Raw genomic sequence first — 27,935 nt, forward strand, 5'->3', positions numbered from 1 at the left:
TGGGCGACAGAGCGAGCCTCCGTCTCAAAAAAAAAAAAAATAAACCTATATTTTCAATACATGTAAAACAAAAATGCCAAGTGGTAAGGAAAGCATTTGTCACAGATAATTTGCAAACTTTTTTCTTTTTTTTTTGAAACAGGGTCTTGCTCTGTTGCCCAGGCTGGAGTGCAGTGGCGTGATCTCGGCTCACTGCAACTGCCGGCTCCCGGGTTTAATCGATTCTCTTGTCTCAGCCTCCGGAGTAGCTGGGATTACTGGCGCCCGCCACCAAGCCTGGCTAAGTTTTGTATTTTTAGTAGAGACAGAGGGTTCGCCATGTTGGCCAGGCTGGTCTCAAACTCCTGATCTCAGGTAATCTGCCTGACTCGGCCTCCCAAAGTGCTGGGATTACAGGTGTGAGCCACTGTGCCCGGCCTTATAACCTTTTTTCTTAGCGGGACATAAAATAATGGTGAATTTTCCAACCGATGGAGTCCGGGAAAGGGATAATAGTGAGCAGAGGGAGATAATTACTGGAATACCAAGAAGGAAAAATCAACTCGACTTGGCAGATAACTGGGGGAGAGGTAAAGGTGAAGGGAGGAAATCTAGGATGGTTTCCACGTTTCTAGTCTGGGTAACCTCGACTGGAGCAGGTTTGGGAGGGAGTTCAATTTAGGAAGGCTATGTTGAAAGAAACGGATAAACGAAAGCTTCGTGCTTGCTTTGGTGGGACAGAACCCCGCATCCGGTGTCTGGCACCGGGAGCTTGTGGCTGTATCTCGAGTCTCCTGCACCCTCAGAGCGTTAGTCAGAGGCGGGGCGGTGGGGCGGAGCGAGGGCCAGGGCGGGGCAACAGGGCTGGGCGCGCACCAGGGAGCCACCGCCTCCAGCGGAATGCGCGAGTCCCGGCGCGGGGTGGGGCAGGGGCGGGCACGGTCTTCAGTAACTGCCCAGCAATTGGTTGGGAGGCACCACAAATACCTAACAAACTGCTGAAGCGCCCTCCGAAGGGACAGGCCTCATCTCCACCCCGCCCCGTCCCTCCGCCAGACTGGAGCGCAAACTACGGTTGCATTGATCACTGAAGGATGCTCACAGCAACCGCTCCTTTCCGGAGTCGGATGAGAGGAGAGTTGTGATTGGCAATTGGCAGGGGCGGGGCGGGCTAGGCCTGTAGCGCTGGGCGACCGTCCTGGGCATGGATTGGGCCGCGTGGTTGTCACCGTTATCCGGGAGGCGTGGTCAGCACTAATAAAGGCGGGGGCCGGCGCGGCAGCTGCAGCAAGTTCCACCGCAGCTAGACCTTGGGGTGGTTAACGCGAGGCGGAGCTCGGCAGTTCCGTCCACTTCAGCCGCAGCGTCCCTCGCCGGGTGTCTCGCCGCAGCCTGCGGAGAGGAACAGACCCTCTCTCTGTCAGAAAAATGTGAGTTGACTCTGGTGTGGGGGGCTCGGCACCTTCTTGACAACTCTCACCCCAAGCTCCCGACTCTGCGGGACGGAAAATGGCGCATTGCAGCAGCTGCAGCAACGCGGGGAGCTACCACCGCGCGCCGCCTCCGGACCGGGCCACCCCCAGGGAAGGGGGGCCAGCACCCCATTCTCGCACCAGCCACAGCTAGCACCCCACGGGCGGGGCAGGGGCGCAGGGGTCCCACAATCATTGCACCCTCTCCTCTCGTCTGAGTGGCGCCTCATTCTGGTTTTGGTATAGTGGAGACTCGGAGAGGGCGGGGGCTGGGGTGGTGGATGGAGACAACTGGGCATTTCTGTCATCTGACTAAATCACTACTTGGCGCCTCAGGAAAGACAGTCATGGGTGCAACTGCCAGTTGGTAACTTGGGTTGCCCTACAATCTCTGGATTTGTTTACCCCTCACCCAAAGTGTGATGTCTAGCCCCCCTCATGGCAGTGAGCAAAGCTCCAGAAACTTATCTGCCAGTTCTCTGGCACCAGGTGAGCCGCTCAGAAAGACTCAAGGGGTAGTGGGATAGTGGCCTGTCATCCCAAGCGGCTGTTCATACCAAGGCCACTCGTATAGGAGATGTTTTTCTATCACTGAGTCTTATCAAATAGTTGGAGGAGAAATAGGGAGAGCTGAGCTTTCCCCCTTTGCTCCAACACACACAGTTTCGTCTCCAGCAATCTTCAACATCACCCCCTTCACAAGATCCTGAGGGAAAACTACGGCTAAACAAATGAAGTACTTCTCTGTCAAGACCTCAATATGTCTAATACAGATTTTTCTTTCTGATTACTACCCTGGCCTGGTCCTAGATGTATTTATGTTGCTTCTCTAAGTGACAAAAAAGGGAAAGATTTACTTGTGTTACATAAGGGTTGTAATTATCCGTAGATATTTTACTGCTGAGTGTTTCCAACTCCCAACAAGTAGTAAGTGAAATTGGCCTTGCAAATACTTCATAGCCATTTCACTTTTTCTTTTTGATTTCTATGGTTTTAACCAGATATGAGTGTTCTATGCATTTTGGGCAAGCCGTAGAATTCTAGTTGTTTTCATTTTGGGGAGGGGGCTTCCAGATAGTATCTACGTGGGATGAATAGAAGGCAACAGAGAAATCGTGGTGGCTAGTGGGGCATCACGAGGTCTCTGACCTTAATCTTGTCATTGGTGCCACCATCCTGGACTGCTTCCAACACTGGCTGCTACCTACTCATTGAATTTTCTGCCTTAAGTCAAGAGCTAGATTGCTTAGCTAGCTCAGTGGCAGGACAAGAGTCTTACGGCTCCCATGACTATGTATCTATCTTTGCTTTACCTCCTTTGCACCTTAGAGGGAAATGGAAAAGTGATTCTTTAAATGGGGAATGAGTCAGGTATAATCTGCTACCATAGCCTCTCTGAGGAGTTATTCTCTATCTTTTTAGACTAAAAGAAATTCACTTAATCAAGGAGAAGGAGCTTCTGGATATTAGTTCTATTGTAATTAGTCAAATAATTTCCTTTTTGGTGGCTTTGTGGTTTCATTTTTGTTGCATTTACTCTTGGACTGCTCCTGTGAAGTATGTTTGGTGAGATTCTGCTTCTGTTTGAGGAGTTCTTTGTGTAATTTCTATCCTCCATCAAATTTGAGAGATCTCCCCCCTGCCTGTGGGTGCTTCCTTGGCCGAGAAGATCTCATGACTTAGGTTATACTTCTGGGAATTCTTTAGGAGGTGAGTTTAGCTTCCGTGTTCTGGGACATGGAGAGGAGTTTCTCTTGAAGACCACACACTAGCTTTGAGTGGTACAGAATGAGAGAACATTCTCTGTGTGTATAGTACAGTAAACCAAGATCTTTCTTTGGAATGTAAGTAACCAAGGGAGTCATCTGAGACTCTGTCAAATCCAGAAAAGGAAGGGACAGAATGTCTATAATGCATGCACATTGAGGACAATTTCTAGCATTTTTGCTTCCTGTCTATGCTCTTGGAACAGTTTCCATAACTAATGTAATTGCTTTGGGCCCCAGATTCTATCTAAGTGAAACCCCCATTTTCTCTGCCAAAAACAAAGCAAACAGTCCTGACTCACTCCACCTACATAGACTTTGCCTTTGGTGATTTTCCAAGCTGCCCTTTTGGCAGCCCTGATTTTCTCATCTTGTGTGAAACATAACCAATAACTGGGCATATAAACCAATAACCATAACCAATAACTTGAATATAAAAAGGGGTGAGCTGACAGATATTACAGTGTACAGCCTCCCTCCTGGCTGCTTTGCAGGGTACAGCCTCCCTCCTGGCTCCCTTCACGGACTGGCGTTGAGTGTCTGTGGCTTTTCCAGGCGCACGGTGCAAGCTGCCAGTGGATCTACCATTCTGGGGTCTGGAGGATGGTGACCTTCTTCTCATACCTCCGCTAGGCAGTGTTCCAGTGGGGACTCTGTGTGGGGGCTCCAACCCCACATTTCCCTTATGTACTGCCCTAGCAGAGGTTCTCCATGAGGGCCCCACCCTTGCAGCAGACTTTTGTTTGGACATCCAGGCGTTTCCATACATCTTCTGAAGTCTAGGCGGAGGTTCCCAAACCTCAATTCTTGCCTTCTGTGCATCTGCAGGCTCAACACCATGTGGAAGCTGCCAAGGCTTGGGGCTTCTACCCTCTGAAGCCACGGCCCGAGCCCTGCATTGGCCCCTCTCAGCCACAGCGGGAGCGGCTGGGACACAGGGCACTAAGTCCCTAGGTTACACACAGCATGGGGACCCTGGGCCTGGCCCACAAAATAACTTTTTCCTCCTGGGCCTCCAGGCCTGTGATGGGAGGGCCTGCTGTGAAGGCCTGGAGACATTTTCCCCATGGTCTTGGGGGCTAACATTAGGTTCCTTGCTACTTATGCAAATTTCTGCAGCTGCCTTGAATTTCTCCTCAAAAAAATGTTTTTTTTTCTTTAGTACTGCATCTTTTCTTCTGCCAGGTACCCTAAATTATCTCTCTCAAGTTCAAAGTTCCACAGATTTCTAGGGCAGGGGCAAAATGCTGCCAGTCTTTTTTCTAAAACATAAAAAGAGTCACCTTTGCTTCAGTTCCCAACAAGTTCCTCATCTCCATCTGAGACCACCTCAGCCTGGACCTTATTGTTCATAACACTAACAGCATTTTTGTCAAAGCCATTCAACAAGTCTCTAGGAGGTTCCAAACTTTCCCACATTTTCCTGTCTTCTTCTGAGCCCTCCAAACTGTTCCATCCTCTTCCTGTTAACCCAGCTCCAAAGTCGCTTCCACATTTTTGGGTATCTTTTCAGCAACACCCCACTCTACTGGTACCAATTTACTGTGTTAGTCTGTTTTCATGCTGCTGATAAAGACATACCCAAGACTGGGAAGAAAAAGAGGTTTAATTGGACTTACAGTTCCGCATGGCTGGGAAGGCCTCAGAATCATGGCGGCAGGTGAAAGGCACTTCTTACATGGCAGCAGCAAGAGAAAATGTGGAAGAAGCAAAAGCAGAAACCACTGATAAACCCGTCAGATCTCATGAGACTTCTTCACTATCACGAGAATAGCACCGGAAAGATGGGCCCCATGATTCAGTTACCTCCCCTGAGTCCCTCCCACAACATGTGGGAATTCTGGGTGATATAATTTGAGATTTGGGTGGGGACACAGCCAAACCATATCAGCGGGGAAATGCCATTTAGGACAAGGCTAGGCCATATGTCCCTGTAGCTATAATGGCAGAGGACTTGTTTGAGTTGGGTCAAAGGATAGCCCCAGACAAGATGTCTTGATACCATCCTGGATGTCCCTGAACCCCATCCAAATGTTGTTGCAGAGTCTTTCATCTTTTACTTCTCGCCTCTATGCTGCGTCTCCCTACTTCAGATTGCCAAGGAGCAAGAATCCATTCTAGTTTTGTATAGCCTAATCATAATTGTTTAAGTGGTTTGGGGTGAGGATGCATGTGAGTTCTTTCTTTTTGTCTGTTTTTGGGGTGAGGATGCATGTGAGTTCTTTCTTTTTGTCTGTTTTTTTAGAGATGGGGGTCTTGCTATGATGCCCAGGCCGGCCTCGAACTCCTGGGCTCAAGGGCTTTTCCCACTTCAGCCTCTTGAGTAGCTGGGACTACAGGTGTGTGCTACCACGCCCAGCTCCTTTCTTGTCTTGGTCACTTTGTGTACTCTGCACATGTCTTTCCACAGGTCTGCTCCAGCTCAGCCATCTGCTGAAGGGACAGAAGGGACTGCCCCAGGTGGGGGTCCCCCTGGCCCTCCTCCTAACATGACCAGTAACAGACGACTACAGCAAACCCAGGCACAAGTGGAGGAGGTAGGTAGATAGCTGTTTCTCTGTAAGTTTCCAAATCTAGGAGTTTGAAAACAAAAGGGAACTTCTTATCTTTTCTCCTTTTTTCATAGGAGAATAGTCAAAGGCCCTGAGAGGCAAAGCACCCTTTAGAGTTGCATGGGGCCAGACTTCTGATTCTCTGGTTGTTGTCCTTTCCTCTGTCTCTGGCAGCAAGCTTAGCAGCTTTGTTTCTGTGCCCTCCTCAGGTAGTGGACATCATGCGTGTGAACGTGGACAAGGTCCTGGAGAGGGACCAGAAGCTGTCAGAGCTGGATGACCGAGCTGATGCCTTGCAGGCAGGAGCATCACAATTTGAGAGCAGTGCTGCAAAGCTAAAGAGGAAGTATTGGTGGAAAAACTGCAAGGTGAATTTTCTTGTCCCCTCCTCCATCTTTTCCTGGGCTTCCACTGGTAGAAGGCAAGAAAACCCTCAGCTTCTACATTTCTTCCCTCTAATGGTACAGGATCTCTTTGACCAGCATAACGCTTGGGAGGAAATCTGGAAAGCCTGCTCTTGAGATTGTATTACCCAAAATTGGCCACCAGGGTAGGCTAGAGTATTCAGAACCGCTGTCAGGGAAAAAGTGATACCCTGAGGAGTTTGGAATAGTTAGTTAAGGAGCTTTTCCCTAAAGGAGTTGCCTGCAAAAATTTTCACCTGTCTCATCCTCAGACACACCCAACATCAGCACAGTGGCTCAGGCATATATATATATATATATATACATACATATACACACATATTATATATACACATATATATACATATATATACATTTTTATATATATATACACTTTTTTCTTTTTCTTTTAAATCAGCTTTCTCAGACTGAAATATATATTTTTAAATAACTGCAACTTTTGAGAATGAGCTGAACACTTCACAATGAAAACTGAACTAATTGGTTAAATATCCAGAGTCTGTCTCTCTATTGGAATGCCTTCTAAAGCTCCAAGACACCAGGAACTAAGCAAAAAGGAGCTCAATGCAGGTCCTGTGATGAATCTGAAAAGCTACAGACACACTGTGGTTATGATCCCCCGGGAAGCAGAAGGGTAGGGCCTCTCTAAGAGGCCTGCAGGTCTCCTGGGTGATGGATGGTTTTTTCCACTGTCCCAAGGATGGAGGGAATTCTGTTTCCCACTAGAGATGTGGCTCTTTTCCTCATTCCCGAAATCCAAGGGCTCATTTTTTGTCCATGTTTCCTCAGATGATGATCATGCTGGGAGCCATCTGTGCCATCATCGTGGTAGTTATTGTAAGTAAGTATCGCTGAAGTTGCTGGTGGGGTGAAGAGGTGGGAAGGTCCTGGAGTCTTCTCCCTGCCTGCCTGCCTGCCTGGGGAATGGGGCTGCTCTGACTGAGGTATGGAGACCGCTGCTATGGGATCGTCACCTGGTTCGGGAGGGGGGAAGGGCAGAGACAAGGGATTTGTTTGATGGACAAGCCTTCCCCCTGCAAGGCATTGCAGGGAGATGGCGCCTCCTGTTCTGAGGAAGTAGGGCTATGCTGTGTGTCACTGGCTTGGGTTGGAGGGAGACCATGGGGATGGGGCACTTAACAATGGAAAGACCTGAATGTCTGGTAACTTGGTGTAATTTGCCCTCTTGTTTTCTCCTGTCTTTTTCTCTTTTCCGTCTGGGACTTCCTGATTCCTGTGTCCAGTCTACTTTTTTACTTGAGAATGTACCACCCCTTCCCTGTTCTCCATTGCCATCCACATTCATGTCCTCTTCCCTGTTTGATCTCTCAACACACTTCCCCACCCACCGTCCTGCATTCCAGCCCAGGCTTCTCCATCACCCATTCCTCCTTTTTCGTTGCGTTCATTTGCACTCTGTCCCTCAACACTAGAAATGCTGCTCGTGGCACAATCTAAGTCACTACCTGAAGAGCAACAGCTGGTGCCTCCTCTCCGTCTGCTTCTTCTGTACTCTCAAGTTCCCCTAAAGCCCCAAAGAGTTGGAGGCCAAGGGAAGGGGCAGGGAGGGGAGTGGCTGAGGGGAAGTACCCATGAAGCTGCCCAGACTTGGGAGGAGAAGAGTATCGGTGCCCATGGTGTCTCCTAGAAAACCTGGCCACTGGCAGGAGCTAGGGAGGCGCTGGGAAGATGGCAGCTCACTCAGTGCTGCCTGGTCACGCAGAGCTTTCCCTCCTGGGCCAGGCCTGGAGAGGGTCCTGGGGGTGGACCAAAGTCCAACTTGGTTTCAGTGTGGCACCCTTTTTGAAAGTAAAACTTGTTTTTTGTAGTTATTTCTAATCTGCTCATCCAGGATTTTCTGTCTTTGGGGATCTCACAACTTTACTTTGTTCTCTAGAGGCCTGGAGAACACTTATGGATTGTGAAAATAGCAGGACTTGTTTCCATCCTAGAAGCAGTCCCATGCGCTTCTAACTGGAAGGAGCTTTCTCTTCTTTACGTTTTCTACAGCATTCTGTATGAGGGCAGCAAATAAATTCATCTAGCCGGTAGTTTTATCTAGCCAAATAATTTCACCTAGCTCCCAGTTAATTGTTGGCATAAAGAGAGAGATTGCCTGTTATAGAGAAATAGTGAGTCAAGTGCCTAATTTGAAAGTAGCAAGCTCAGAGGAAGCCACTCCTTGCCCTCGTTAAAGAGGGTCCTGTTCCTCTCTTCCTGTTGATGAAGGAGCGTGAGGGTGTTAGCAGTGTGAGATCTTTGGACCCGTGGAATCCTTTCCTCCACACCACCCGTGCACTTGCCAAAGACAGGGATGAGGCAAGAGGTCCTTCCTGAGGCCCGGCCGATCCTCAGGATGCAGAGAAGTCATGTAGACCCACCAGCCCCACCTTGGGGGAAGGCGTGCCAGCCTGTGACAGGTGTGCTTGTGTATTGCTGTGCTGTCATGGGGCCTTCTCCTTGAGAGCCACCTCTCTGTTCTTCCTGTAGTATATTCCCCTTCGAACCACCCTTACCTGTCTGAATTCTATGTGGCCTCCTTTCTCTTCCTCCTCTTTGCATGGTTTGTGTGTATAGACAGTGGAACCTGAGGATGGGATCTGCTCAGCCTATCTTTGGGGCAATTGCTGAGCTTCAGGATGGGCTATTAATGTGGGATAAGCCCAGGTGCAAGGGGAGGAGGGCAGTCTGGGAACAGAGCAGGGAATGCCCATGGCCCTTTATTCCTTCTTCCCTCGGTCCACGAACAGGAAGAGGCTGAGGCCATGCTGGGCAGGGTCTGGATGCCAACTTTCCATGCAGCAGCATTTCATTGCGCAAAACCATCCTTCCTTTCCCTTCGCCCTTGTTTCCTACATTCCCTTCGTCCTGCCCAAGGGCGGGACTGAAGAGCTGGAAGAAAGCAGTCAGTACCCTCCCAACGGCCCCCCTCGAAGGTCTCCACTCTCCTCTGGGCTCCTCCTTGCCTAATGCAGGGGGTCACCGCTGGAGAAGAACCACCACTGTCCTCGATGTGTCCCGAGCCTGGAGCAAATCCGTCCTCTTGGCTCTCCCAGCCCTATCACAGGAATCATTCCTGGGTTTCTGTCCCTCTGAGGCTCACCAGGTGTAGTTGGCTTTGTTCTTTGGGGGTATTAGCCCTTCTACTTTCTTTCTCACCCACCCTCTACCCTCTTCTGTGTGTCTTTGCTATCCCCCTTCCCTCCCACCACCCATGTGCATGAGCAAATGTGCAACTAAACCGCGGGACTTTGCAGTCAAATGAAGCTGAGCTTCCCACATCCCCTTCTTCGGTTTGCCATGAGATGATGTGGGGTTTCCACTGTGTGTCTGTCATCACCTCTTTGTCTTTTTTTCCTAACCCTGATCTCATACTTGTATAGAGTAATAAGAACAGTTGTACTTCCACCAAAGGCATGTGGCATATTTACCAATTTCATGTATTCTGAACAAAGGCAAAAAATACAAATTCCTACCACTAAACTGGCTTGGTTGTTGTTTGGGTTGGAGTAGCTGGGGGGCTTGGGGGGAAGGGTGTCATTTCTTTCTAGTAGTCTCCTGTTGCTTTAGGTCAGCTGGGCTGGCTTACACGTGCTGTGTGGTCTTCATGGAGATGGGAGTTCTGTGTGTCAGCACAGGAAGTGGTCTCCCAGCGTTCAGCCTGAAAGCAGCCCAACTCTTGTAGGTGCTAGTGAGAGGAAGTGAAGACAGGAAGTTGCGTGGGCATCTCACACGGGCAAACAAGCACAGGTTCCCTCAGGCCTCTTCTATCTGCCTCCTGTGCTCCTTCCTAGGTCCTTGGCCTGCTTGTCCTGTCCCAGGGAATGTGCCCAGATAAGGCTGTCAGTGAACACCCCCTTACCCCCTTTTCCCCATCATCCTCACGTACAGTTTTGGTATGCTGAGTTCCACCGTATTGAGCAGGCACATTTTAGAAATGAATAAAAGGAGAAGTCTCTCCCTTGCAGCTGAGGGAGTGAGGCATTTGCAGGTATCCTGAAACTCCCAGCAGTTATCTGAGGGAGCAGAACCCTAATCGCAGCTGAGATGCAACTGAGATGGAGCCCCGGGGGTGCCTCTGAGGGCCTTTGTTTCATACCTTAAACACTTTGCAAGTTGTAGCCGCTAGGCTTGGGGACAGGGCTCATTTGGGACCAGTGTGGAGAAAGACAGGAAAGTGGAAAAACTTGATCACAGCAGACACAAGAGGCTTTTATTTTGACAGAGCTGAGTTTGGGAGGGGTAGCCCAGCCCCAACCCGTGCCTCATTGTCCGTCACTTGTTCCTTCTCCATTTCTTCCAGCTTTATTTTCCTACCACCGCACCACCAACCTGGCTCTTTGGTCTTAACCTCCATCTGGACATTCTGCCTTCTTGTTGTCCCCTCACTTCTTCCTGTTCTCTGCCTTGGTGCATGAGCCCAGGATGCACAGTGAAGGAAGGCAGAGGCCTCTGCAGAGCCAGGCCCAGTGCCCCGTGAGCTGGTGCCACCTTCATGCATTTTTAGCTCTGCGACTTGACTTACAGTCCTCCTGGGAGCACGTGACTACTCTTTCTTTCTACTCTGAGGCAGGAGAGTGACAGACCTTAGTGAGGTAGCTAGGAGAAAACGAGGGAACACGACTGGTGTCATTTTCATTTAGGGCAAACTCGAAAGCAGGAGGCTGTGATGGGTGGGTGGCTGGAGCTTGGGGCATGTGGGCTTCCACCCTGGTCTGGGTGGGGACGTGGTTAGAGTGGGTGAGGTGGGCCAGGGCCACAGCCAAGGGCACTCTGGTTAGAGTGGGTGAGGTGGGCCAGGGCCACAGCCAAGGGCACTCTGGCTCTTACCTTGCCGTTTCTGAAGCCTCAGGAACAATAGTGCAAGAAGGAAGAGGCTGCTGGCAAAGATGACTCCCAAGGCTGTTCTCCGCTCTGTAGGTGAGAGCAACACGAGCGGGGATCATCGTGCGTAGGAATCATAAGCTGAGCCCTCACCCGCAGTGTCCATCCCAGGGAGGAGGAGCTAAGGAGTGTGTGTGTGAGTCCCTGATTGAGGAGCCTGGAACAAGGCATCCAGCAGCATTTGTACTTATTTAAGGTTGCTGGATACTTGTGGGTTACTCCACACAGAATTCTCTACCTCTTTCCACCTAAGGACAAGGTTTTAAAAATTGCTTTGCAAGTGAGATTTAGGTTGGTTTATTTGTTAACACTTAACTTGCCTGGACAGAGTGGCTCATGCCTGTAATCCCAGAACTTTGGGAGGCTGAGGTGGGTGGATGGCTTGAGCTCAGGAGTTCAAGACCAGCCTGGGCAACATGGTGAAACCCTCTGTGTACCAAAAATACAAAAAATTAGCTGGGTATGTTGGTGTACGCCTGTGGTCCCACCTACTTGGGAGGCTGAGGTGGGAGGATCACTTGAGCCTGGGAGGCAGAGGTTGCAGTGAGCTGAGATCGTGCTACTGCACTCCAGCCTGGGTGACAGAGTGAGACCCTATCTCAAAACAAAACAAAACAAAATAAAACAAAGCAAAACAAAAAACCACCAGTTAACTGGGATTTTGTAAATAGTTGGGGAATGATGTGAACTGAGGTGAAACTTCAGTTTTGGGGAAGTTCACAGTCTAATGAGCGAGCAAATAATGCCCAGTGCTCCTGGATGTTTCGATTTCGAGTTGCGGGTTCTTTCCTGTCCCTTTCCTGTTCAGAACCTTTCAACAGGCAGGGTGTGGTGGCTTATGTCTGTAATCCCAGCACTTTGGGAAGCCAAGGCGGACAGATCACCTGAGGTCAGGAGTTCGAGACCAGCCTGGCCATCATGGCGAAACCCCATCCCTACTAAAAGCACAAAATTAGCCAGGTGTGGTGGTGTGTGCCTGTAATCCCAGCTACTCGGGAGGCCGAGGCAGGAGGATGGCTTGAACCCAGGTTGTGGAGGTTGCAGTGAGCTGAGATCGTACCACTGCACTCCAGCCTGGGGAACAGAGCAAGATTCTGTATCAAAAAAATAAGTAAAATAAAATAAATAAATAAATAAAACCTTTCAACAGCATGCTGTGGCTCTCAGGAAGTTCCCTCTTGAAGGCCCAGTGAGATCTACAACATTTAATTAAGCCCGTAAGGGGAATCCGGTTGCCTGTTTTTCACATTCTCTCTTTACCATTGATTGATAGGTGACTTTGGGCAAATTCATTGACATCTGCAAGTGCCAGTTTACTCACCTGTAAAATGGGAGTCATGATCCATGAAATCACACATTTAAGTGCTTTCTACAGTGCTTGATTCATGTAAATGCTCAATAAATAGAATTACCTCCGAAGCTTCAGAGCCACTTTCCCTTTTTCCCATATACCCTAGGCTCTAGCTGTGCTGAATTAATTGCAATTCTCCAAATTCTCTTTAGGCTGTTTTATGATTTGGCTTTCATATATGCTATTGTTTCTATCTTGAGTGTTCCCTTCCCTCTAAGCTAGTTAACTTGGCTCAAATGCCATCTTCTCTGTCTACTTAGTCTTGTCTCTATTACTGGACTAAGCTCCTGGAGGGCGTGATCAGGAATTATTCATCTGTGATCTCCAGCCTTAAGCACATTGCCTGGCACCCTGGAGGCTGGAGTATAATGAAGTCTCGGAGGATGTGTGGTAGAAGCTGTGGAAGCTGCCGCCTTGGGAAAGATAGCCAGGAGCAGAGGCAGGAGCACGAAGCCAGGGCTATGAACAAAGTGGATGGGCAGCAGAACAAGGCCATAGATGAGCTGGGGCAGGAGAGCCATGAGCCCTAGTGTGGAGGTGGGGAAAAGGAGGACACTCCCAGTACCTGGTGGGACAACCTGGGTGCTGGCCCTAAGGGGCTCCTCCAGAGAGATGTGCATGACCTGGCAGGTGTAAGTGGCACCTGCAGAGCCAGGTTCTGCGGTGAGAGAGGAGGAGATGCTGTAGGTGCCTGCCACGCTTTGCCTGAGGCTGGAGAAGGAGGCACCAGAGACTTGGGCTGGGGATCCACTCAGCTCCTCTCGGGTCCACGTCACCACCACATCCAGAGGATAATAGCCAACAATGTCGCAGATGAGGGTGGGCAGCAGAGCTTCGTTTGCCAAGTTCAGTCGTACTTTAGGGGAAGCTGGAGAAAGAATGAAGAATAAAGTTACACATGGATCTAACTGGGGACAGCGGAGGGGCCTGAAGGCTTTTCTTCCTGCCAAGATCAGAGTAGATTGTGGAGGCTAAAGTGTCCCTTGGCAGTGTACCAAGGCCGGGGTGTGTGAGGGGCCCACTTGGATGCAGGCTGTGAGGGGGTGGGGGTTACATTTTCCAGAAAAGTGATAGTAAAGCCAACTAAAGATTGGCTGGCTTCTTACTGTCATTCTAAGCCAGTTTTTTTTTTTTTTTTTTTTTTTTTTTTTTTAAGATGGTGTCTTGCTCTGTTGCCCAGGCTGGAGTGCAGTGGCATGATCTTGGCTCACCGCAACCTCCACCTCCTGGGTTCAAGCGACTCTTCTGCCTCAGCCTCCTGAGTAGCTGGGACTACAGGCATGCACCACCACGCCTAGCTATTTTTTGTATTTTTAGTAGAGATGGAGTTTCACTGTATTGGCCAGGAGGGTCTTGAACTCCTGACCTTGTGATCCACCTGCCTCAGCCTCCCAAAGTGCTGGGATTATAGGCGTGAGCCACCGCGCCCAGCCTCTAAGCCAGAGATTTTAAAGGATAGCAATGATAATGGTCAGAACCGCTTCCACTGCTCTGCCTTGGTTTGCTGCTGCTGCTCCTCAGGATGTGGTTCAAAAGGACTGGGGTGATGGAGACAGCCAGCCACAGCAGGGCAGCAGGATCCTGGGCTGGAAATCTCTTGGTGGAATTATCCTGGAATCCAACGGGACTTCTTATCTGATGCCATCTGTGCTTCCATGATGAAGATGGCATTTAAGTTGTGGGATTGAAGCCTGCTTCTCAGGAAACCATTCTTGCGTTTGGGTCCCAATCTGGAAACGCTCCCAGTAGACATGTTATATCCCCTTCCCTGGGATAACCATGTCCTGGACTCACCTTGGATGTTGAGCTGGATGATCTGCTGAGCTCGGTACAGAGAGGTGGTGATCTGGCAAATGTAGGTCCCCTCGTCCTGTATAGTGAGGCTGGGCAGGGTGAGGGAGGCATCCCTGGCCATGCCCAGCTGCTCAGGCTCCAGGGTAGCGCCCTTCCGCACAGCTTGCCCCTGCCCTGCGGTCCAGCTGTACACCAGCTGACCCCTGCCCTTGTGCTGCAGTCGCCACTCCACACTGATGAGGTCCAAGCCCGGTGCCATGGAGAAGCCACAGTCCAAGGAGGCTGAGGACCCCAGCAGGAAGCTCAGGGATTGGGTCTGTGTCATCACCTGGAACTCCACTGTGAAGAGGAAAAGAGGGGTGATTTGTGGGCTACTTCCTCCTTGAGGTCACCTGATCTCCAAGCTGTGGGCATACACCTGCCTCTTCTTCCTTGCCTGACAGGCCGGTTGAGCTTATTTTCTGTCACATGGAACCACAAAGAAATGGGGCTCTGGAAAGGCAGCATGGTACACATGATGGCCATCACCATTTTGGGATCACTTATCCTAGGATAATTTAGTGAAAGCTATGGATCTCCTAGCAGGAAAAATACACATGCAAAACTAAGAGTTACCATCACTCTTCAGGTAAGAACTACTAGAGTAGCAGAAAAAGCTCTGAAACCCTGGTTGTTCCACTTACTCTGTGACCTTTGACAAGTCACTTGGTGTTACCAAGCTCACCTGCTTAAACAAGGATGCTGTGAAGACTAGAAACAAGAGTTTAAAAAGTACATGGTGGCTGGGTGCGTTGGCTCATGCCTGTAATCCCAGCACTTTGGGAGGCCGAGGTGGGTGGATCACCTGAGGTCAGGAGTTCGAGACCAGCCTGGCCAACATGGTAAAACCCTGTCTCTACTAAAAATAACAAAAATTAGCTGGGCATGGTGGCAGGTGCCTGTAATTCCAGCTACTCGGGAGGCTGAGACAGGAGAATTGCTTGAATCCAGGAGGTGGAGGTTGCAGTGAACCAAGATCGTACCATTGCACTCCAGCCTGGGCGACAAGAGTGAAACTCCATCTCAAAAAAAATGTAAAAAACAAAACAAAAAAGCACATGGTATTGGGAAGCCCAGGCGAGTGGATCACCTGAGGTTGGGAGTTCGAGACCAACCTGACGAACATGGAGAAACCCCGTCTCTACTAAAAATACAAAAATTAACTGGGCGTGGTGGCGCATGCGTGTAATCCCAGCTACTTGGGAGGCTCAGGCGGAGAATCACTTGAACCCAGGAGGCGGAGGTTGTCGTGAGCCAAGATCGAGCCATTGCACTCCAGCCTGGGCAATAACAGCGAAATTCCATAAAAAAAAAAAAAGAAAAAGCATGTGGTAGTAGTATCTGTGCCAAACATGTTTAACCTAAATCCAGTCATGAGGAAATGAGGAAAATGGTCAGACAAATCTAAATGGTGGGTTACTCTACAAAATCACTAGCCTGGACCCTTCAAACATGTCAATTCTGGCCGGGCGCGGTGGCTCACGCTTGTAATCCCAGCACTTTGGGAGGCCGAGGCGGGCGGATCACAAGGTCAGGAGATCGAGACCACGGTGAAACCCCGTCTCTACTAAAAATACAAAAAATTAGCCGGGCGTGGTGGCGGGCGCCTGTAGTCCCAGCTACTCGGAGAGGCTGAGGCAGGAGAATGGCGTGAACCCGGGAGGCGGAGCTTGCAGTGAGCCGAGATTGCGCCACTGCACTCCAGCCTGGGCGACAGAGCGAGACTCCATCTCAAAAAAAAAAAAAAAAAAAAGTCAATTCTATGAAAGATGTTCTAGATTAAAACAAGGAACAGCACAACTAAATGCACTGCATGATTCTTGTTTGAATTGTGTACTTAGAAAAAGAAAGCAGTAAAAAAAAATATTGGGACAAGTGGAGAAATTTGAATTTGGAGACATTTAATTAATTATTTTTTAAAGAGAAGGGTCTTAGGCTGGGCACGGTGGCTCACCACCGTGAATGTAAATCCCCAGGTGGTGGCCTGTAATCCCAACACTTTGGGAGGCCGAGATGGGTGGATCACCTGAGGTCAGGAGTTCAAGACCAGCCTGGCCAATATAGTGAAACCCCATCTCTACTAAAAATACAAAAATTAGCCGGTGTGGTGGTGGGCGTCTATAATCCCAGCTACTTGGGAGACTGAGGCACAAGAATCACTTGAACCCGGAGGCAGAGGTTGCAGTGAGCCAAGATCGTGCCACTGCACTCCAGCCTGGGAAACAGAATGAGACTCTGTTAAAAAAAAAAAAAAAAAAAAAAAGAGACAGGGTCTCGCTGTATTGCCTAGACAGGAGTCAAACTCCTGGGCTCAAGCAATCCTCCTGCCTCAGCCTCCTGAGTAGCTGGACTACAGGTGTGCACCACCATGCCCTGGACTTTATAGTTGAGACTATTACCGTATCAATTAAAAAATATCTACAAGTATGAAGATCCATGGCATACTAGGCAGTGGTGTAGGGAGATAGGGACAGTCTGCCCTAGCAGGGAGGAGTATTTTATCACTGATAATATTCAGAATTGCCAATGTTGGGAGGTGGTGAGACTATAAAGCCATCTGACTTTTAGCTGATTTTATTATTGTTCTGAAATATTTTACAGTCTGCACTCCCTTACTGCCTGCACCATGGGTAGACTACTCCCCCACTTTGGTTTGTTTCTGACATGATGGTTTTGTAACTATGAAGGATTACGTCCTTGTCCTTCACTGTAAACTAATACACGCTATGGATGGGAGCGTTTGGGGTTCAAGTGTTATCTTCTGCAACTTACTCTCAGTTCAGAGGAAAATACACACATAAACATATACACACCCAGGGAGTCAGGGGGAGAGAGAATGTGGCAAATTGGTAACAATTGGTGGATCTAGGTGTAGGGTACATAGGTGTTCATTATATTATTATTTCACCTTTTTTTGTAGGTTTGGAATAAAAAGAGAGAAATACCTATGCATGCCGGGACTATGGTAGACACTGGACAGACATGAGGACCTTTTTTTTCTAATGTGTCAGGATAGATTTAGGTTGGACCACAGAGAGGTTAGAGTGTTCTGGGGTTTTCCAAGGATAGGACGGTTGCCCCCTAATTTTCTCTGGAATTGGCTGTCTCTTCTTGGAGACTCAAAGAAGCGGGGCACAGAGTATTGGATTAATGGGCTCTGGGGAACCCTGTCATCATGTTCTCAGTTTCTTGTGCCCTCGAGGATGTGCTGAGCTGGAGAGGGCAAGTACTGGGTTTACCAATAAGACAATGAACAAACGATGCATCCCTGAGCTTTACCCCTGAAGCACCACACCAGTCTAGCCTTTCACTGGGAGAAAACCGGGTTTTGGCTCAGTAAGACTACAGTGGACAGCACCCATGAACAGAATAGCACCATGTGTCTTATTTCCTCACGGCAGCCCAGTGAGATGAGAACGATCTCCATTTTGGAAATAACACAGGTTGTCTGTGTGCTTGGACCTTCAGGTAGGGGCCGCGAAGCATTCTCTTGTGGACTCAGGGTTTTGTTGTTGTTGTTGTTGTTGTTGTTTTTGAGATGGAGTCTCACTCAGCTGCCCAGGCTGGAGTGCAGTGGCACAATCTCGGCTCACTGCAACCACCGTCTCTCAGGTTCAAGCGATTCTCCCGTCTCAGTCTCCTGAGTAGCTGGGATTACAGGCATCTGCCATCATGCCTGGCTAATTTTTGTATTTTAGTAGAGAGGGGGTTTCACCATGTTGGCCAGGATCACCTCAGGTGATCCACCTGCCTTGGCCTCCCAAAGTGCTAGGATTACAGGCATGGGCCTCCGCACCTGGCCTGACTCAGGGGTTTTTAGGAAGAAAGGACCAAGGCCTAGGGGTGCCCTGAGGTGACCAGTGTGGATGGAGGTGGATTTGTTCCCTTCCTTCTTCTGTCCCTCATATCTTACCACTTTAGAAAAGCAAAACTTTCTGTGACTTGCTTTTCTTTTCTTTTCTTTTTTTTTTTTGAGATGGAGTTTCGCTCTTGTTGCCCAGGCTGAAGTGCCATGGTGCGATCTCGGCTCACCGCAACCTCTGCCTTCCGGATTCAAGCGATTCTCCTGCCTCAGCCTCCCTCGTAGCTGGGATTACAGGCGCCCGCCACCATGCCTGGCCAATTTTGGTATTAGTAGAGACGGGGTTTCACCATGTTGGCCAGGCTGGTCTTGATCTCCTGACCTCAGGTGATCCACCGGCACTGGTATCCCAAAATTCTGGGATCACAGGCGTGAGCCACCATGCCTGGCCTTGCTTTTCATTTTCTTACCTGCAGTTCGCACAGTCCCCTGGGGGCTCAGGGGCAAGTTCAGCATCGGGTGCCAGAGAGCCTCATTCTTGGCGTCCCTGGGAGTCTTCATCACCATGGAGATGCTAGGTCCCCCTCCAGAGACCTGCACGTTGGCCATGAACCAAGCTGCTGTCTCAACAGTGGTCTCTCTCATCTGGAGAAGGTAGTGGGAGATCTCACAGGTCACCTCCTTCCCACTGCAGTCAGCATGGAGCAAGGCCTCGGCCTGGGGAATCTGGACCAGGTCCACTGGGGAGAAGCAGGGCACACACGGAGGGCAAATTAGCGTGAGAACACCAGGGCCAACGGGAGGCAGTATGTGTGGCTGTAATCAGGACCCAGGCTGTCCTGGTGGAGGGAGCCCGGGAGGACCAAGGACACAGGTGGAAGGCTTTTACCTGAGGCCTCGAAGATAATAGGTGGGTCATCCTGGGCCAGCGTGCCCCCTTGGAAATCGGTGAAGTCCTCCAGGGAGCCATCGTCCAGCACTGGCACCTGCTTCAGCACGAGGGAGGCCCTTGCCCTGTCCTCACTGCTGGCGAGAGCTCCATGGTGCCCACCGTCCTTTGCCAGGAAGCAGTCTAGGACCACGTCCACTGCCCGCCACTGCCTCTCTGCTGGGTGGGGCTCTGCAGACAAAGGCTGGGGTGAGCACCCCCTTCCCCAGAAAGCTACTCCACACTTGCTTCCTGCCCCCACCCTCAAACTGTGGAGTCATCAAAGGGTAAAAGTTGCCATCCAAGATCCTAGCTGTTTCTGTGTCCCTCTATTCTCCCGTCATCCCCCAAACCAGCTTTCTGGAGAGCACCTGCTAGTCCAGGCAAATACTTCTCGGCGAGAGTGAAAGTCCTGGATTTGCCTTGCTCAGAGGAATTTATACTTGTATTTCCAACTGTTGAATGAAAGACTATCTTTTCAGTCAAAGGAATTCTCAGAAAACAAGCAACTGCCACCGCAGAGAGAGGAGACTGGACGGTTGCTGTTGCTGGGGCACTGACAGCCTGCACTGCTTTCTCCCATTTCGGGTAGCCTTCCCCTCCCCCGCCTTCAAGGTCGCCTTCCAAGTGATTTCCTCGCCTGGGGAGTCCTTTCCTCTTCTGAAGTGTCAGCTCCCAGGCCTGTGCCCTCTCTGTAGGACAGTGGCTCCTGACCATAGCCACAGAGGCAGCCCCTCTTTAGCATTTTCCCTGTGGAGTTCCCACCCTCGCTCCACACACACTATTGGTTCCTTCCTTTGCCAGCCGCTGAGCCTTACCCCTGTTGGGCTTAAAAGGTGATTGGGTCATCCCCGGCCCCTTTGCTCTTCTGGAATCTTGGGGAGGGTGGCACCCTGGGGCTTCAGTAGCTCCTCTCCCAGCCAGCTCTCCCCAACTCCCAGACTCACTGGTTTCTGCTGCTCCAGATAGAGCCAGGCAGAGCAGCAGGCACCAGCCCTCCTGTGTGCCCATTGGAGGCTGCTCTCGAGTCCCCTCCTTGCCCACCGCCCTTCTCCACAGTCCTACGCTGCTTGCGAGGCCCGGCGGGAGAAGGGGGGTCTCCAAGCACACCTGGCCAGCCCGCGGCCTTTGGGTTCTTCTCTGTTCCCTCTGCTGCCGACTTTTCTTTCACTTTCACTTAGAGCAAGATGGCAGCCGGGTCTCTGTGTGAAGCTATCTGCAGCAGCTGCCAGAGCCCTGCTTGCTGTTTCCTTTCTCACCACCCGCCTCACCCGGAAATCCCCAGGTGATTTCAAGATCTGACTTCTGCACCCTTTTGCTCCCCACCTGTCCCAGAAAAGTGGAGATATAACTGGGAAAAGGGGATCTGAAGTCAGACACAGGATCCACAGTAGCCTGGGGACCTTTCTCACCCCCGCCCTTGAGCAGGCCCCAACATAACCGGCTGAGAAACCTCCTCTGCCAGATCCTGAGCTGAGCCAGGAGGCTGCCAGGAACCTGGATTTTGGGACTGGAATTTCAGAGAGGAAGCTGGAGAGCTGCAGGGTGGTCATCTGTCACTTTATTTTGCCGGTCTTGTAGCATGTCGGTCTTTCGCTGCGGGAAGTGTGTTTTACAACCAGAGCCCCCGCCCTCCTGCAGCGCAGGCGCAGCTGGCTGGGCTCCTGCTTCCCACTCTCCACCTCATCCGTATTTGTTCTCGTCCCTGCCAGTCTTGAAAAGACACTCTGTCACGTGTACACAGGAAAGGGCCCTGACAAGAGGATGGGACTGCAGTTGTGGCTGCCAGGTCTCACTCTCCCTTGGATGGTCGGCGGGGTGGGGTGGAGGCCAGGGATGTAGTGCAGCTCCCTCAGGTGCTGGTTCAGGGGGAGAAGGCAGGCTCCGGTTTTCGGTAATCCTCCTGGATGGGGATGGTGCTGCCCTCCTCCTCCCTGGGGCAGCTGTAACGACAAGGCTCTGCAGGCTCCACGGGACTTTCTCCTTTGTCTGCAGAAGGAGATCCGATGAGTCTTGGCCAGCAGTGGGGGCAGGGGGAGACGGGAGAAGGAGATGGGCAGAGGCAGGTGTGCTTGGGGGAGGGGTGTCAGGAGCACGCCAGCTAAGGGGAGAGAAGGGGTAGGACCAAGGCTGGTGAAGTGGAGCTGGTGGGTTTCAGTGAGATTCCAGGCGTGGGCAGTGGGGTTGAGCCAGTGGGGTGTGGTGCAAGGGCAGGACCGGAGACCTGTATTCTGTCTCTTACTTGATCTATATTTCCTTTGTTGACGGAGGAACAGGGCTCCGGCCAGGGTGAAAACAAGGAACATTCCGGAGAAGATCACAAGGATGCGAATAAAATCTGAGCTGCACAGGGATCTTTGGGCTGTGATAGGAGGGGACACACAGCGGTTAGGGGAGGGTCTAGTCCTTGGCTCCCTCAGCCCAGCCCTCCTGTCACCTTGCCTCTCCCTTTTCCCCCACCTTCTTCTATCCCACCTGCCACCGTTGGCCAACTCCTCTCCTAAATGGTGGGCTCTGCTTTTTCCCCTCCTCTTATCCCTACTCCTAGGAGCTTTCTGTCTGGCTTCCCTCTTGGCCCCTCCTGTATGCTTTCTCTCTAGCGGTGGGGATTAAGGAGAAAACTCACGTGGCCAGTGGGTAGAGAGAGTCCGGGCAGGCGGCTGCCTGAAGTCAGCCAGAGTCTGCATGTGCCCAGCTGTCCTGGCCTCCAGCATCTCTGGAAAAGCAGAGACAGAATGAGTAGCAGCAGGGAACCCCATAGGGCACATGTGAAAGCCTGAGAGGCGCTGGATGGGATGGGAAGGCAGAAACAGGCTGACCTTATCTAGGGGTAGGAGTGGGGAGTGCTGGCTGGGGTATCACCCCTACCCCACGTGATGGCACAGAGAGTTGCCTGGAACTTACCACTGACATAAGGTAAGTGGGTGGGCTGAGGGTGTGGGCTCAGGGCCTGAGACGGCTGAGTGGTCAGCGAAGGGTTTGGGAGAGGATCGCACTCGGTGCACTCCTTGTCCCTGCACTGCCAGCCATTGCGACAGGCACACTCAGCATTGGCAGTGATGGTGCAGTTGCGAACGAGAAGACCTGGGGGAAGAGAGGACCAGGGAGCATAGGACGCTCAGACCTGTGGAGACCTTCAAGGTCCACTTGCTTCATCCCCCAATCCCCATCCCAGGCCCGCCTCTAGGGACATGCTTCCCTTTCCATTCCCACCCCTGCAAAGGCCTGCCCTTTGCTCACGGTCCCCCAATGCCTTTGCCATTATTATTGTTATTAAAGAAGAAAGTTGGACCTTTCAGAAGAAAGATTCACGGATTCAGACATAGAAACCATGAAAAGTAGAAAGAGCTTATATAACTTTCTCTTGTATTCCCTGATACTTTTTAAATTTTTTATTTATTTTTTTGAGATGGAGTCTCGCTCTTGTTGCCGAGGCTGGAGTGCAATGGCGTGACCTTGGCTCATTGCAACCTCTGCCTCCCGGGTTCAAGCGATTCTCCTGCCTCAGCCTCCCAAGTAGCTGGGGATTACAGGTGCCCGTCACCACACCCGGCTAATTTTTTGTATTTTTAGTAGCAACGGGGTTTCACCGTATTGGCCAGGCTGGTATTAAACTCCTGACATCAGGTAATGCACCAGCCTCAGCCTCCCAAAGTGTTGGGATTGCGGGCGTGAGTCACTGTGCTAGGCCCCAATACTTTAATAACTTTTAATTAAAGTATAATATACGTACAGAGAGGCACGCGTGAGTGTAAAGCTTAAGAATTTGTACAAATTTGGCTCACAGGCGTAACCAGCACCAGATCAATAAATAGAAAATAGCCGGGTGAGGCAGGGAATTGCTTGAACCCGGGAGGTGGAAGTTGCAGTGAGCCAAGATCAACACCAGTGCACTCTAGCCTGGGCAACAGAGTGAAACTCCGTCTCAAAAAAAAAAAAAAAAGAAAGAAAGAAAATAGCCAGGTGCGGTGGCTTATGCCTGTAATCCCAGTACTTTGGGAGGTTGAGGTGGGTGGATTGCTTGAGCTCAGGAGTTTGAGACCAGCCTGGCCAACATGGTGAAACCCCATCTCTACAAAAAAAAGTACAAAAATTAGCTGGGCGTGGTGGTGCACATCTGTAGGCCCAGCTACTGGGGAGGCTGAGGTGGGAGGATCGCTTGAGCCCAGGAGGCAGAGGTTACAGTGAGCTGAGATCATGATACTGCGCTCCAGCCTGGGTGACAGAGTCAGATCCTGTCTCAAACACCACCAAAAAAAAACAAAACAGTATATTAGGGATTCCCAGGGGCTGGGGCTGGGGCTGGGGGTAGTTGAGGGAAGAAATGGGGAGTCATTGCTAAGGGGTACAGGTTTCTTTGGGGTGACGAAAATGTTATAGAATTAGATAGTTTGATGGCTGCACAACCTGTGAATACACTAAAATAAATAAATAAATAAACACATAGTTACTTGATTACAATTACTTAGCTTTTTTTTTTTTTTTTTTGACGAAGTCTTGCTTTGTCGCCCAGGCTGGAGTGCAGTGGCACGATCTCGGCTCACTGCAACCTTCGCCTCCTGAGTTCAAGTGATTCTCCTGCCTCAGCCTCCCTAGTAGCTGGGATTATAGGTGTGTGCCACCACGCCTGGCTAATTTTTTGTATTTTTAGTAGAGATGGGGTTTCACTGTGTTAGCCAGGATGGTCTCAATCTCCTGACCTCATGATCCGCCGCCCACCTTGGCCTCCCAAAGTGCTGGGATTATAGGCGTGAGAATTTGCCTTTAAAATACACATTTTGCTCAAGTGTAGGGGTCCAATGCTGGGTGGCTGTATGTTAATTATCCTGGGGGTGGGGGTGGTAGGGCACTAGCTGGGCTGGGCTGGGCTCGCTGGTGACTGGTTTGAGAGGAGGGTGATTCAGACGAAGGCAGTGGCACCCAGATGTGGGACAGGCTGCAAGGAAGCCTGGTGGGCCTTAGGGCAGATGCTTGTGGGGACCCAGGGAGTCCTAGGTGCCCTGACAGGTGGAAGAGGGGTGCAGAAAGGGAGGATGTCAAAGGGAGAATGTCAAAGGTCATAGCCAAACCTAACAATTTTCTTCTACTTAGACCTTTTGTCAGGACAAGGAGAGGGACAAATTCCTTCTTGGCATTCTTATGGCCCTGTGACCTGCTAATGAATGCTGACTCTGAGTTGCTACTAGAATTTGGTTTCCTTGTGCCTTCCCAGGAATTGTGAGCCATGTTGGATAAGGACGTGCAAGGGAAGAATGAGGAAGCCTGGGGCAGTGCAGGAGGGGAGAGCACTGGTGGTAGGGAGGAGTGATGACAAGGGTCTCTGCTAAAAGGGAAATGGAGGGGTTAAAGAAGCAGCTGGGGACGATTAAAAACAATGAGGTGTTCTCACTCATAGGTGGGAATTGAACAATGGGAACACTTGGACACAGGAAGGGGAACATCACACACTGGGGTTGGGGGAGGGGGAGGGATAGCATTAGGAGATATACCTAATGTAAATGATGAGTTAATGGGTGCAGCACACCAACATGGCGCATGTATACATATGTAACAAACCTGCACGTTGTGCACATGTACCCTACAACTTAAAGTATAAATAAAACAAACAAACAAAAAAACAATGAGGTGCTATTGTTTCAGTGCTGAGTATCAGGAGACCTGGGAGTTCTATTTACCAGGTATAACCTGGGCTCAAAATTCCAGGCTGACTTCAGGCATGTCCTCATCTCACAGATGCCAGCACTAAGGCCCAGAGAGGGCCAAGCTCATTCAGCCCGCCCATCTTCTCACCCCTGGCCACAACTCCTGGGGGTCCTTCTGCAGCCAGGTGCTGCTGCAGTACTTTGGGATCTATTGGCTGAGCTCCCAGAGAAGGGTCATGGATTGGGCTAGTTTGGAACAAGTGAAGGGACTGAAGATGGGCTCAGTAGGGGGCGAAGACCTTTGGGAAGGGTCTGCAGAGTGAGTAGGGGGGTTTTGACTAGGAAAAATTCCAACCCTGCAGGGGCTGCTGCCAAGAGAAAAGCATCTATTACAGTTACATTTTTAAGTTAAGTAGCCTGAGGAATATTTCTTGTGTATTAAAGATGTTCCTCTTTGGTTGATTTGCAATGGAAAAGCTTTTGTTTTCTTTTTTCTTTTTTTCTTTTTTTTTTTGAAAACAGGGTCTCACTCTGCTCACTCTGTCTCCCAAGCTGGAGTGCAGTGGTACAGTCACGGCTCACTGCAGCCTCCACTTCCTGGGCTCAAGTGATCTTCTCACTTCAGCCTTCTGAGTAGCTGGGACTACAGATTCGCGCCACCACGCCTGGCTAACTTTTTGTATTTTTAGTAGAGACAGGGTTTTGCCATGTTGCCCAGGCTGTTCTTGAACTCCTGGGCTCAAGGGATCCGCCTGCCTTGGCCTCCTAAAGTGCTGGGATTACAAGTGTGAGCCACTGCACCGGCTTTTTGTGTGTGTGTGTGTGACAAAGGGTTTTGCTCTGTTACCCAGGCTGGAGTGCAGTGGTGTGAGCAGCCTGGACCTCCTGGGCTCAAGTGATCTTCCCACCTCAGCCTCCCAAGTAGCTGGGACTACAGGTGCACTACCATGACCAGCCAATTTTTTTTTTTTTTTTTTTTTTGAGACGGAGTCTTGCTCTTTCGCCCAGGCTGGAGTGCAGTGGCGCAATCTCGGCTCACTGCAAGCTCCGCGTCCCGGGTTCACGCCATTCTCCTGCCTCAGCCTCTCCGAGTAGCTGGGACTACAGGCGCCCGCCACCACGCCCGGCTAATTTTTTGTATTTTTTAGTAGAGACGGGGTTTCACCGTGGTCTCGATCTCCTGACCTTGTGATCCGCCCGCCTCGGCCTCCCAAAGTGCTGGGATTACAAGCGTGAGCCACCGCGCCCGGCCGGACCAGCCAATTTTTTTAGAGGCAAGGTCTCACTATGTTGCCCAGCTGGTCTTGAACTCCTGGGCTCAAGTCTCTACAAAATATACAAATACCCTTCTGCCTTGGCCTCCCAAGTGCTGGGATTATAGGCATGAACCACCACATCCGGTCTTGGTTTTTGTTCTTGTTTTTATGGGACCAGGCACTGTAGCTCACACCTGTAATCCTGGCACTTTCAGAGGCTGAGACAAGAAGATTGCTTGAGCCCAGGAGTTCAAGGCTGTGGGGAGCTAGGATTGCACCACTGCACTCCAGCCTGGGTGACAGAGCTAGACCTTGTCTCTAAACTAAACTAAACAAAACCCAATACCAAGAGACCCAGTGACACCAAACACGTTTTGCAAGTAGGCAGTTTAATAGTTACAGATACCTAGTTCTAAAAAGTGTCTTGCTAGAGAACATTTGTTCAAAGGGGCCACTTTAAAGCCTGCTATTCTAGTGTATACTGGCCGTAGTTTCTGAAATTGTAGCGAAGATGGAGAAAGAACAATAGCATTCAGAAGCACAACTGCAGATATTATACTTCTTAGTTTAAAAAAAAACTTTTTTTTTGGAACTATAAAAACACAGGCTACATACATACTCATTTTCTCAAATTGGCTTTTGTGCAGAAAAAGGTTGTTACCTATTGGGTTGTTTTGTTATTTCCTTAGAAAGATGTATTCCAAATTCCCAATGGCCAACTTACACATATGCACTCTGGGAACACAGTCAGTTTATTGGTTGGGGGTTGCTTGCCCGAAATCTGGGGTCATAGAGCCACTTCTCTCATTTTGTTGTCTTGATCCTATCCATAGACCCATTCTCACCAATCCCTCAAATTCTATTTATTCCTTTCCCTGGAATACTAGATGTCTGCCCACGTTAATGCATGCCCCACCTAGGGTGCCCCATTTCCCAGCATTGGCTCCGCTTGCTGTGAGCCTTGAAGAAGGCTAAAGCTTTGACCCCCTCATCCTCCTTGCACCCCCAAACCCATCACCAGCCTTGCTCCCCCAAATGCTTGTCCAGTGTCCCCACCTACACACCCTTGCCCACCTCACCAGAGTTGCAGTGCCGACAGCTCTCACAGTGGGGCCGGCTGTGGTGGTCGGGAGAGAAGGAGACCCCCGGTATGCAAGGCTCACACTGGGCAGCCTTTCTGTGCTGGTCACAGTCCTTCACGAGGAATGTTCCTGGGAGGAGAGGGTAAGGGATCAAGGCCTGAGAAGGGCTGGTTGTCTGCGCTCTTCAAGGTGGTGCCTCCCCACAGCTGCAGGATTTCCCTCCTTGCTTGAGCTCAGTCTCACCCTGCGCCTATTTACTGTATTAACCCCAGTCCTCTCTCTTTGGCCACTCACCTGGCCCTTGCCAAGGCCCCCTCTTACCTGGCTCACACATCTGGCAGCACAGCTTTCCCTGAGCCCAGTAGTGCCTCTCTGGGCAGCTCTTGGGGGCTGGAGTAGCTGAGAGCCCCACCAGGGTCCCCAGAACCCACAGCCACCAGGGATGTGGCCGTGCCATGGTCCCTGCCCAGGGAGCTCCTTTCTGTGCCCAGTTGCTGACACTGGCCTCTGGAGTTAGCACCTCCAAGCTGGGCGCTGCTGTCTCTTCTTTGCACCCCCTGGGCAGTGGCTGCTTCAGGTGGCAAGCCAACCTTTGAAGGCAGAAACTCTATTGTGGCTGTTTTTTTTTTTTTTTTTTTCTCTCATAGCAGCAACCTCCACCCCCTTCCCCTTCCGTGTGCTGGGGAGAGTATTAAAGAACAAACCCTGTCAGACCTGCTGCTCTTCAAGCATGCCTCCTCCAACATGTGAGCCTTCCTTAGTTTCTGCCTCTCCTGCTCATGAAGCATGTAGCCCACTGACTCCTGCTTCTTTGACAAAAAGGTGATGGACACACAGTCGCTCACCCCTCCTATTCATGCACTTGTGCACACAGGTGCCCATGTTACCCCCCACCCCCCACTCCCCGTCCACAGTTTACAAATGAATTCGCATGTCTCCCGTCTCCCATACCTGCATCCCTCC

The 27,935-nt window shown here is 50.6% G+C and overlaps 3 protein-coding genes across 14 annotated transcripts in view; 1 reads left to right on the forward strand and 2 right to left on the reverse strand.

Moving 5' to 3' along the window:
* The first annotated feature begins 1,066 nt into the window (after positions 1–1,066).
* VAMP1 (vesicle associated membrane protein 1) overlaps positions 1,067–27,935 on the forward strand; it is a 77,708-nt gene continuing 50,839 nt past the window's right edge. The window contains exons 1-5 of one of the 2 annotated variants that reach the window (XM_055281011.2): positions 1,067–1,409; positions 5,628–5,754; positions 5,979–6,137; positions 6,984–7,035; positions 7,439–9,677. In XM_055281011.2, coding sequence (XP_055136986.1) covers positions 1,408–1,409; positions 5,628–5,754; positions 5,979–6,137; positions 6,984–7,035; positions 7,439–7,455 — 357 coding nt within the window. In that variant the 5' untranslated portion in view covers positions 1,067–1,407 and the 3' untranslated portion in view covers positions 7,456–9,677. Of the gene's footprint in view, positions 1,410–5,627; positions 5,755–5,978; positions 6,138–6,983; positions 7,036–7,438; positions 9,678–27,935 lie in introns of those variants that run through there. The other variant, XM_055281010.2, reaches the window with a different exon arrangement.
* TAPBPL (TAP binding protein like) lies at positions 9,612–20,979 on the reverse strand. Of its 7 annotated transcripts, none has more exons than XM_055280994.2 (7): positions 19,940–20,211; positions 18,954–19,184; positions 18,535–18,804; positions 14,224–14,562; positions 12,995–13,297; positions 11,025–11,108; positions 9,612–9,882 (listed from the first exon to the last, which is right to left on the reverse strand). In XM_055280994.2, exons 1-7 carry the CDS (start codon positions 20,001–20,003, stop codon positions 9,851–9,853), a joined length of 1,323 nt encoding a protein of 440 aa, XP_055136969.1. In that variant the 5' UTR covers positions 20,004–20,211; the 3' UTR covers positions 9,612–9,850. The 7 variants fall into 7 exon arrangements, with proteins under 7 accessions (XP_055136969.1, XP_063495883.1, XP_063495886.1 ...); XM_063639813.1 differs by having other exon boundaries at positions 19,811–20,207; XM_063639816.1 differs by having other exon boundaries at positions 20,103–20,156.
* On the reverse strand, positions 20,537–27,856 carry CD27 (CD27 molecule). 5 transcript variants are annotated; one of them, XM_055280996.2, is made up of 7 exons: positions 27,294–27,646; positions 26,965–27,101; positions 26,297–26,384; positions 21,897–22,076; positions 21,619–21,708; positions 21,235–21,354; positions 20,537–20,981 (listed from the first exon to the last, which is right to left on the reverse strand). In XM_055280996.2, exons 1-7 carry the CDS (start codon positions 27,427–27,429, stop codon positions 20,857–20,859), a joined length of 876 nt encoding a protein of 291 aa, XP_055136971.1. In that variant the 5' UTR covers positions 27,430–27,646; the 3' UTR covers positions 20,537–20,856. The 5 variants fall into 5 exon arrangements, with proteins under 5 accessions (XP_055136971.1, XP_063495890.1, XP_055136973.1 ...); XM_063639820.1 differs by lacking the exons at positions 26,297–26,384; positions 27,294–27,646 and adding an exon at positions 27,687–27,856 and having other exon boundaries at positions 26,970–27,101; XM_055280998.2 differs by lacking the exon at positions 26,297–26,384 and having other exon boundaries at positions 26,997–27,101; positions 27,294–27,648.

Source organism: Symphalangus syndactylus, chromosome 5 (genome assembly GCF_028878055.3).
Source record: "Symphalangus syndactylus isolate Jambi chromosome 5, NHGRI_mSymSyn1-v2.1_pri, whole genome shotgun sequence".
Lineage (NCBI taxonomy): Eukaryota > Metazoa > Chordata > Mammalia > Primates > Hylobatidae > Symphalangus > Symphalangus syndactylus.